The sequence below is a fragment of the Taurulus bubalis genome (assembly GCF_910589615.1).
Source record: "Taurulus bubalis genome assembly, chromosome: 18".
NCBI lineage: Eukaryota > Metazoa > Chordata > Actinopteri > Perciformes > Cottidae > Taurulus > Taurulus bubalis.
The window spans coordinates 14624823-14636364 of record NC_136606.1 but is presented as its reverse complement, the minus strand read 5'-3'; the positions used below and the strand labels follow the sequence as shown (position 1 = coordinate 14636364).

Genomic DNA, 11542 nt, shown 5'->3' with positions numbered 1-11542 from the left:
GTCTGTGAGTACACAGATCAAATGCACTGGAAGGATTCCTTCATTGTTGATTCAGGTTTCAGGTGATTCAATGAACTCCTTGAGGATGACGGAGCTGCTACCATGTGGAACCGGCCTCATGGAGCTGTGACACCACTGCTTTCCATGCAGTGGTCTGTCCTCTCCCTCGTCTTCTCTCAGCCTGGTCTTCCTCGTCCTGCCTCATCGGTGCGTCACTCTGTCCCTCAGCTGTGTTGTTCCCCTGTGTCATTCTCTTTCTTCACTGAAATGTGAAGCCTGATCTCAACGGATGATGAGTCAGCGACAATAAATCAATTTGGAGTTGTTTCAGGAAGTGAGTTCCCCGCAGCTCCCTTTAGTTTCACCAAGTGGACCCACAGGCCGGCTCCAAGAAATACAGAAAGGTGCAAGACGCACCAGAAACGCTGACCTGAGTGCTGAATCCATGACGACCGAACTATATCCACATAATTACTCCTCAGACCAGCGTATGGTTCATGTGGTGCAGTATGTCCACAAGGGCCCCGGAGCAGGGCGCTACCTGGGGCCCTGAGGACGAAAGCTAAAAGTCTCCCAATATAAAAAGGTGGACCGGCCCTGGTGCCAGACCCTGGAGGGTCGCTCTGACACAAACAGTGAGAGTCTTATGAGTCCCGTCAGACTCGGAGGCCTTTCTCTGGAGGAGACGGGCTGCCGTCCATTCTCCTCCTGCTCTGCCTCTTTTGGCCACACTGTGCAGACTCTTGTGAATCGACAGAGGGCCGGCATGAGAACTCGTCCATCTTCCCTGTAGTCGCTCGCTCTCCAGCATTTCTTCAGTTCAGTGATATCAGAGCGGTACACCGGAGAGATGACTCGGGTCACAGTCCTGCCGTCCACCTCCGTGCGGCGGACATAGTTTCTGCGGTTGGCCTTCAGGGCCAGAACCAGAAAATCCATGTTTCTGATCATTTACTAAGTGTAATTAACCTGTGTGTATTAGGGGTTGTGGGTTCAATCCCCAGCGTCTCCAGACATTGGGGTGAAGGGATAAGACCAGTCAGTAAATATAGTTACACATGGCCTCGTAGTCTGTGGGTGAACAGATTCAACAGGACTTAGACTTTAATTCAGTGTCATTGTCGTGATTGGACCAGTCAGTGCAGTGCTTTTATAAAAGGTCAGAGGTCATTCTGGACCTTGAAATAATTGTTTATGAGATGTTAAATAGTGCGCAGAAAATGTGGTTATGGGATACAATGAAGAATCAGAAATAATAGTAATATAGTCATGAAGATTGCATTTACATTAAAAATAAATATCATAAAAACTGCATTAAAATGTGAAGATGGATGAGCCGTTTGTTGGCCAGAGTTTATTTTCTGCAATACTCCAAAAGAGAAATATATTTTTTTGTCGAGGGGACGAGTGAGATGTAACTTTCGGTCATCCCATCAAATTATGAGAAGTTATTTTAAAACGTATCCCATAATGGTTGGCAACAGATCAAGCACCGTATGGACTCATTTAGATGTTGATTATTACAAACAAAAAGCATCAGGGACAGGAAACCCTCTCAAGCAGCTCCCATTACCATCAGTGCAAACTCCAGAGGATTCCCTTCACTTGTAGCTTCAATGAGTGAACGCATCACTGCACGTCATCAGCAGATAGTCAGTAAAGTGTAACAAATTACTACAACAAAACTACAGAAAAACACAGCCGTTGTATGAAGCTTCGACCCGTCATCTCCTCGACCTCAACACTTCCTGCTCTACCACACAATGTCAGATCACTTGATGACTTCTGTACAGTGCAAGTAAAATAATGTGTCAAACGGAGCAGCTTCTAGAGGAAGGTTATGAAGTTTATTAGAAATACCAACTGGATAGGAATCATACAAGCACAGCACTGGATGGCTGTTTAACACTCCCTCCCTCCCCATAACAAACAGTAAACCTAAATCTACGCGTGTAGCTGTGTATTATGCGTGTGCATCTTCTTTCACAACATTCCCAGCTTGTATTCCATCATCATGTGTGGCTCGCCCATCATTTCACTCTGGGCTGGATCTGCAGAGTAAGATCAGGTGGTTAGAGATCATATCCAGACAGTTGTGCGAATGGTTGTGTAGTAGTGAAGGAGGGATTCTCACCGTTGAGGATGTCCTCAAAGCCGATGGACTCGTCATTGCCTCGCAGCGTGTCCAGAGCCAGATTGGAACTCTGTAAGAACGGCAGACGCTGGATCTGGAAGGAGCAACGGGAGAGAGAAGAGTGACTTACAAACTGTAAACAGGGAGGGGAGCCAAAAGGAGGAACTGAGGAGGATTACCGGGACATGCTTGTGTATGCTTGTGAATGCGTTACCTGTCTAGCTGCCCTGTACTCCATCTGCAGCTTCAGCGGCGCATGAAGACCCTGGATGTTTCTGAGTGTAGAGAAATTCATCTTGTCCTGGTTTGGCTGGAACTGCACAACACAGACACACATGTTGAGTATCCCAGGAACGACAACTAGAATGTCCACCATTAGTTTACCGTGTTCTTACTGCTACTGATCTGCTTGTTACAAATACAAGTTGTCTGATCAGGCCTCAACATGAATGCACAGGCAATGCCGTTTTATTGTTAACACAAAACAAGAGTATCCTCTCATTCGCAGCTTTTGTTAAAATTAATATCAATCCTAATAGCAATAACAGTCACAATTTACATGTTATAATGTAAAAATGTACTTGCCAGACATTTTGATATGTCAAGAGTAGGAAAAGGGCATTACTTTAATTTATACATAATTGTGTTTATTTAGTCTTCGTCCTGTGTCAAATGTCCTTGTTAGTTTAAAATGTTTTTATTTGATCTCATCCTGTTTGGGTATTTTCTCTTTCTTTTTTAAAATCAAGTTCAAGTTGACTTAAAGTCAAACAAAACATGTTTTCAGATCAGAATCAGAACCATTTATTTCCACATACAAGGAATCTGTCCTGGCGGGAGGTGCATCACACTGAACATTGAACAATAAGCCGAGTGCAATAAATGGGAGCATGGGTATTTACAATTGAGTAGAGTTTAAAGTTAAAATAAAGTGCATGGAATGTAAGTGTTATGTGAAAGTGACAAGTGTGTTTGTCAAACGCAGCCAAACCCAGATGAACTGCTTTAAGAGCGAGGCATGTCCTCTCGTCTAGTCACGTCGCCATGTTAGCGTTCTTTTTTTTCCAGCTGAGCTTCCCCTTGAATGTGTTTGTTGTAAAAGTCAGTCGGTGTTGACCGACCAGTGTTAGATGGGGAAAACAGGACAATGCTACTTAATTAGATCAGGTTGGCCAAGCTGGCACGCTGACGCCTAAAGGTACGTGTGACGAGTTCTCCCTGTGCTCACCCGCACCACAATCAGTCAAAATATCTTCTGTCAAAAAGGACAATGGTGTGCACACCACCACAGTGCTGAGAAGACGTCCAATTGAAATTAATTGTGGCTGAATGCTTATTTTCCTCTTACAATTCAGATTACTCACATTTTTTTCTGACAGCTCCAGTGGGTGGCTTGGAAGAAGCTCATTCTTTACGCTGGAAAAGCTGTGCAGCAAAAGAAAAATAAATAAATCGAAGAAGCAGGTGAAAATCGGTTGCATGTACAGAAGTAATGAACACACAGAAGCTTTTCTTGACAGAGAAAGCTGTTGCAGAAAATATATCAATGGATTTTAATATGTTAATCAACTAATTTGCAACAATACGTTCTACACATTGTCATTTTATGCAGAGGTCCCTCTCCAGTCAAATATCTACAACAGCATAGGCATACTGATATATAGCCTGACCAACAATGAATTTTGGAAAGTTATAACTATATAGACAAATATATTATTATCAAGAAAAGTTATGAGGATGATGTTCTACAGTTGAAAGTAGATTCCATCTGGATGTAAAACTATAATGTTGATGCTGTTTCTAGATTTCTTTTGACACTGACACTAAATAATAAATGCAATGGATAACCAGGTACACACTGGACGGATAAACTGAACAGTTACTACCCAGACAAGTTAACTCATGGTGTATCCAGTAAGTAACCATTACATGGTGCCACATATACAACTCAAACCGGTGGCATTGCCGTCCGTGTGTACGGCAGCAAGGTATTAGTTCCATGTAGCATCGTCTCACCCGCTGCGCATAGAGTCCTGTACTCCGTACGCTCCCTGCGGACACAAGCCGGCCACAGGGACGCTGTCCTTCAGCTGAGAGCGAAGTCCTCGAGTGTTCTAGGACGAACATAAAATACACACATTAACTGTGAACAGCTCCTAACATTTAGGTTAGCATACCTCAGGTAGAAATATCAAAAGATTAACTCTTCTTCAGCGGAAGCCTCATAGCTCCGTGCTAACTAGCATTAGCTTGAGTGACTAATCAAATTCACAACTAACGGCACTAGATGTAAGAGGATCCAGTGAGATAAGAGATAAGAGCTGTTGGAAATCATATGTGTATAGTGATACAACAAGATCGTGGTAATCGATATGTTACGATAGCATACATTATATTAAATGAGATGAGACTACAAACGTACCATTATAATTCCGTGTGTTGCACTTTCTTTTTGAAACACTAGAGTATCCGGTTGGGTCGCGTTTTCATGACGTAGCATCCGGTAAAAACCGGTGTCGTGTACAGTTTGCCTTTTAAAAAGCTCGTTGTATTATGTGTCTGTGCACTATATGCTTAGACAATGTGTTGTTATTTATCTAAATGCAGTGAACCACATCCTCACAGGATGTATATACCTGTCATAATAGAGAGAGGGAATCTGTCATTTTAGATGAAACTACTTTTATATCTTTCACAGCACATCAAGGGGGTATAGCTCAGTGGTAGAGCATTTGACTGCAGATCAAGAGGTCCCCGGTTCAAATCCGGATGCCCCCTCTTTTCTAGTTATAACAACATAGTGTTTGTAATTATGGATTTTATTAAGTCTTCCCGACTCACTTTGCAAAATTCTATATACAATATATTTTGCTCATACTTGATGTTTTCTGATAGACAAAGGCTAAAAACATTCAAATGACACCCATGGGTCTTGCGATAAATCTATTCTGTGGGCGCCAGATGTCTTCAGTTGTAATCAGTTTGATCTTGTTAGATGTCACAGAGATTCAATAATAGATTTGTGGATTCTGGGTCACAGGAGTTCATCTCACATTTTTATTTGAATAAAGTCCAATTAACTAATGCAACAACACACGTCACCATAAGATAATACCATTAATCATACTTTATTATTCCAAAAATGATTACTGCATCGACAATAACTTAATTCCATTGATATTAGGTTTTGGAAATTATAACTCCTCTGGTTTGTGTCCCATCTTCCAGCCACAGTATGTGTTTCTCCTGTTATGGAGATGAAGGGTGACTTTAGAAAGCTCAAAACAGTGTTTACCTGCACAATTAGCACATTAGCACTGGGATAGTTTTTAAATAGATTCATTTATTCTGTCTTCATCAGTCACAGCAGCAAACTCTTGTGGATCAAACCTGGGTGGATATGAATGCACATCTGTAAGAGACAGAGGAGGGAAAGAGAAGGATAGAATGGAGAGAAAGAAAAGCAGAATAAAATGAGAGCAGTGGCAAACCTAAACAATATCATGGTCTTTTGTATAACAGTGGGTGAGATATATACGCAGATGGAAATGCAGGCTCCTTAGTCCTAAATGTAAACAGCAGATGGCATTAGAGCGTATACTTTAAAGCCATGAGTAACAAGTCATTTCTGTTGTTCACCATGGTTTCGCTCGGAGGAGTCACTGCAGGCCATACACATCCACTCCTGCATATACCTGCACGGGCAAAAGAGCAAAATAGGTTTTAAAAATGATCAAGATTCTATCATTTTTGACCCCGTTTGAATTAAAACCAAGTCTATTTAACAGAAGGCTTCCAAATGTCACAACAGTTTGCTGTATAGCTGAAGGTGAGGAGTGGATCTTACTCCTCAAAGTTGAGAGTGCTGGTCCAGGCCAACAACTCCTCCAGCTCCCTGTCCAGCATCTCATCATGACCCTTCTCTTCAATGGCGTCCATCACTTCCTGTCCGGAATTCACCACCAGCATCGTCGCCGCATCGTGTTGGTGCTGCTGCTGCTGCTGCTGCTGCTGCTGCTGCTGCTGCTGCTGCTGCTGCTGCTGCTGCTGCTGCTGCTGCTGCTGCTGCTGCTGGCGGCCCTGGTTATACCTGCATGCAACAGAGAGAGGACAGACACCTTTTTAATGAAGCACGAGAGACACAAACCGAGCTATAGCAGTGACTGTAGTCACCACTTGAGGCCACAGCGGCCGTTGCACAGTAAAAGATTTGCTTTAAAGGGACAGACGTAAATAAAACTCACATATTCTTCAGCCATTCAATTTTCCTCTTCTGCCGCCACTTGCTTACGTCTTGCTGCCGCTGCAACTTGGAGAAGTGAAACTCCATTTTCTTGTTTGCATCGATTTCTTTGGGCTCATTCATGGGAAACACCTATCGGAGAGAAGAAGAAGAAGAAGAAGAAGAAGAAGAAGAAGAAGAAGAAGAAGAAGAAGAAGAAGAAGAAGAAGAAAAAGGAGGAGGAGGAGAAGAAGAAGAAAAAGGAGGAAGAGAAGAAGAAGAAGAAGAAGAAGAAGAAGAAGAAGAAGAAGAAGAAGAAGAAGATCAAACTTAACTTTAAAACATCTGCTTTTAGTGCTTGCAAGATCATTTAGATCTGGCTTTGCTTTTTTGTTAAATAAATAAATGAACAGTTTTGTTTCATGAAGCTAAATGTCCATCAAATATGATGAAGATTGCCATAACATGCCTGTTGTAGCGGTTTATCTGTTTATATGAAGTGCGTCAGACTCTTGCCGAGGGCAAAATTACACCTTGTATTGGTGGTGCATATTTCTTTTTGCACCAATATTTGTTCCAATAAGAGGCAAAAGAGACAATTTTCTCCAACAGTTTTCCCACCTTGCTACAGAAGAGCCTCCAGCTGTTGTTCTCCTCGCGCTGGTACCAGCCGGATCGGTCCTGCTGGGCCACAGGCTCCTTACGGCCTCGCTGGGTGTAGTCCTTCGGGCTGCTGGCACACAGGTCTGTGATGGGTCTGTGGGTGAAGATCTTGTAATAGATGTTGGGAGGAAAGGTAATCTGAAGGAAAAGACATAAGTAAGAGTCTGCATTATAGTAATCACAAAGCTGTTGAGTGATTCACCATTATTTCCATATTTAGCTCCTACCCCTCCGAGTCGAAATCTTATGAACACGCCTGCAGCAGCGTCCAGCAACTTTGCCTGCCACAGGAAAATAAAATCTTAGCATTCATTTTGTTTGTTGTTTTCATTTAATAGGGAGCATCATTTCCATTACCTCTCGGGGATTGACAGTTTTTAGCACCGCTTGGGGATTCCCCTGTTTGCAATGGCTGATCAGATCTTTGAAGTACTTGAAGACCTCTCTGTTCTGCAGTTTGGGAAGGAAAAAGATGGTTTGAATGTCTGCCATTTGGCTTTAATTCATGCATGTGTGTACACAGCAGCACCCACCACATATCCTCTCCAGGTCTTCTGAATTATTCTGGTTGCTATCTCCTGCAGTGTCTCCTGTTGCCTCGGGGGACTCTCTTCCTCTGAGCTGGAGGCAAATTGAATAATTAAACTGGAGAAGGCAGACATGTAACTTGTGTTACTAAAACTTTTAATAATATTTCTTGGGAGGAGCCCTGTTTTTCTGACTGCCGTTGGTGAAATGTAACCACATTTACTCAAGTACTGTACAAGTCAAGTACAAGTACAATCTGGAGGTATGCTCATACTTTTCTTAAGTCATCTTCTTCAGCTTCATACTTCAACTCCACTACATTCCAGAGGGAAATAATATACTGTTTACGCTGCATTTATTACAAATTATAGTTGGCAGATATCGCACAGATTTAAATCATTTTCATAAAATTAGATCTGCTACAGATGAATCTACCCAACAGTATATGAAGTAAATTAAATTAGCTCTACCTCACCCCCTCCAACATAAAAATGCTAATGACCAGTTATTGCATTCAAAATAGCTAATAATGTAATACATTATATAACTCTTCTAGGACCCACATTTAGCATATACAGCTGTTATAGTTGTTGTAAAGCAGGACGTTTATTTTTAATGCAGTATTACCAAGCTCTGGTAGTGCATGGTGCGCTAGACGCACCAAGGCTGGACTTCCGGTCAGTGATACGCAGGTCTGGCTATAGATGTAAAACACGTGACCCAAATGAAACACCGGCCACACAGCGCATTTCATCACCTGCGGTTCGATAGAGCTGGATTTAACAGCGACTAAAATGATGCATTCACAGTTAAACACTAAATAAAACAATAGTATTAGTTACCTCATCGTCCCTCCGTCATTTAATGCTGACACGAGTTGACAAAGTACTGTATTGCCTAGCAACCGAGCGTTTCTGTCTAAACTACAACTAGAACATGGCTGCTGCTGTAAGACGATGTCACATATATACGCCAATATTAATACATTTTATTTGTATAGCGCTTTAATGGTTATGAATAAATATAACTTACTGGTAATTTCCAAGGGAATTCATATGGTAAAAAAAAAAGTTTTGTCATTTTTCCCCTCTCAAAAAAAGCAATTTGGGGTTTATCTCTCCCAAAGCTGTCAGTGATGCAGGGAGACTGTGCCTTTACCAGACAAGGAGCATATGTCCCAGGAACGGGTGGGCCGAAGAATAAGATCCTAGCTCTATTTTCTTTTTTTTTAAATTAATTTTTAATGAACAATTCCCTCATTTTTCACTACATTTTTAGCCTTTTTTTGGGTCCCCCATGATACCTGTTTTTAATTTTTTGAGAAGTTATATAGGATAAAATAAAAGAACAGTACTTCAATTTGCTTTCTATTGTTGTATTTTAATATATTTTGATGAGAAGTATTTTTTATCAAGTACATTATATCGGATGAAAATCACCCGACGTTAGAGAGAGTGTGACTATTTATAACGTTAGTGTTTTAGGGTTAAACCCCTCAGTGATGAAGATTACATGTTTGTTACTGTATAATATAATTGTTTAATACAGAACCAGCTCCTGTCGTTAACCTAAAATATTTGGAACTTCTTTTATGACGTAACATTGATCATTTTATTGATCAGCTTCAGTTTAGTTAAAATCACAACTGATAATAACAATAATAATAATAATAATAATAATAATAATAATAATAATAATAATAATAATAATGCTATATCATTTATTTATATAGCACTTTTTACAGATAAAAGGTCACAAAGTGCTGAACAGGAGTCAGGAAAAAAAAAAAGTGTTAAAATCTGATTGACAATAACAGGGCCAAACACATGAAGTAATTTAAACATCACTTAGTAGACTTTTTAGGAAGAAACCAGGGCCACACACCAAAATGAATTTTGAATATTTATTTATTATTGCATTATTTATAAACAGAACAATTGATGGCAACAATGTTATCGACATCTGAGAGGAAAACAGACGTGATTCATGGTTAGTGCAAGTCAAGGCAAAATAAATGACATTTTTACCTGATGGCCCGTAGATGGAGCTCTTTCATAAGCTTCATTAGCTTCTCTATGGCTTTCCACCACTCACACATTACACATTACTATTGCGCTTATGAATGTGTGCACAAAACACACACTAAATCACTGAGGATCTTTGAAAATCTGGAATGTGTAGCCAGGCCCTCTGCCCCCAGTCCACTATCTCAACATGTCATGCAGTGTCATCCACAGGCTGTGTGCGAAAGCAGAGCTGTTGATGTGCTTCAACTGACTTCATGTGTGTGTAGTGAAACAACATACATGTAATCTAACTCTGAGAGAGAGAGTTACAGAGAGTAAAGAAATACTCAAAAGCATACATGTTGACATGCTTGCACACACACACCTAAAGCCTGTACACACACACACACACACACACACACACACACACACACACACACACACACACACACACACACACACACACACACACATACAAACCATGATCATGGTTTTGCAGTCTTTAATTCTCATAAAAAAAAGAAAGAAGTGAAATTGAATTAACAATCATTTCAAAGCGCTTGTTGTTTAAATAAAAGAACACACAAGGTCTTTTCTTGGTACCAGCCACTCAAAGTGTGATGCATTTTGCAGTGTTTCTTGGATAAATAAAGTTTGGTGCTTCGTGCTGTCAATGGATTAAATATTATCAAGGACACTCACTAACTTGTCACAGACCAAGCATGTGTGCCAAACTGAATCAGCCCAGTTGCAACTGAATCCAGTCACATATATTCCAAATGTTTCAGCTGTGACAGTTTCAGACCAAACACTTAAATCAAAGGGAAGTTAAATCCACAGGGAGAAACTCTCTCTGTGTATTTATGAGCTGCTGGATTTTCAAACGTAGCAAAAGTTTTGTGGCACACAGAAAACTTCGGAGATAGTTGTGTTTACGCTCCAAACAAATTGTGTTTAAAATTCTGAACCAAAACTAGACAGATGATGTCCAGTATGCAAATAACCTGAGTTTCCTCACCAAAGCCTGCAGGCATGTCACAAAACTCAATCCATGTTTCTTCAAAGCAAAGGTCCTCCTCTTCTTGCAGTCTGTTTATTTTCTCCAAGGGGAATGCTCTGTCATCTTGACTCCTAACAAGGACAGACATTTGTATCAGTCTGGTTCTCAGACCTCCAGCACATATATGGGGAAATATTGTATTGGTTAACACAAGTAAAATATAACTTTTGAACGCAAGTTTAACGACATTTTAATTTCTGAATACTTTGTAGACCTTTGGCTTGACTGGGCTTGTCTGGGTTTGACTGAGTTTGTGTCCTGAAGGCAGATGAGGGGAAAAGATCAGACAGCACAATACATTTCTGAGTGTGTGAGATGAAGTAATTTTAAAGTGAAATGAGTGTGAAATTAAATTGGCTTTGCATATTAGCTTGTTGTTGATACAGCTGACATGTCTGTCCTGTGTGATTAGGAGAAAACACAGCTCAACTAATTTGTTGATGGCTTTGCATTTCACATCAATTAGTTTTGGGGTTTGTCTGCCAAGAGCAACCAGCCAGTCACATCACAAACATCTACTGAAAGAGTGCCAGTCATAGATATCTTTTTTTTGGACTTTACCTCAGATAAAATATGAGCAGATGAAGGGAGAGAAGAGGAGAGAAGAATGTTGTAGTCAGCACACACTGAATCAAATATCAGCGCCTCAATGTTGTCCAGTGAGTGTTTAGTGGCAGAATAAAAATGAACTCTGTATGTGGGGAATATGAAAAAGAGATTCTGATTGATTTACAGATGTCATTGTCTTGTGTCCCATTATGCTGCCCTTGGCCTGTCCCTGGTGCACCCACTGATGAGAACAGGAAGCCACATGTGCTGTTTTCTTCAGGACACAAGTACAAAATATTCATACCATTACAATGGGGACCATCATTCAACTCTGCATGTCAACTAGGTGTGCCATATTTAGACAGCCCGCGTGTCACCGA

General features: G+C 40.8%; 2 protein-coding genes across 2 annotated transcripts; both read right to left on the bottom strand.

Moving 5' to 3' along the window:
• Positions 1-1825: 1825 nt before the first annotated feature.
• On the bottom strand, positions 1826-4634 carry pomp (proteasome maturation protein; the record flags this gene model as incomplete). The annotated part of the gene is made up of 6 exons (XM_079234362.1): positions 1826-2051; positions 2135-2228; positions 2349-2450; positions 3499-3559; positions 4151-4248; positions 4557-4634. 6 exons carry the CDS (start codon positions 4632-4634, stop codon positions 1984-1986), a joined length of 501 nt encoding a protein of 166 aa, XP_079090488.1. The 3' UTR covers positions 1826-1983.
• Positions 4635-5756: 1122 nt separating this feature from the next.
• Positions 5757-7681, bottom strand: LOC306750815 (protein MFI-like; the record flags this gene model as incomplete). The annotated part of the gene is made up of 7 exons (XM_079234288.1): positions 5757-5829; positions 5982-6140; positions 6379-6509; positions 6978-7157; positions 7247-7300; positions 7377-7469; positions 7553-7681. 7 exons carry the CDS (start codon positions 7679-7681, stop codon positions 5757-5759), a joined length of 819 nt encoding a protein of 272 aa, XP_079090414.1.
• Between the last annotated feature and the right edge of the window lie 3861 nt (positions 7682-11542).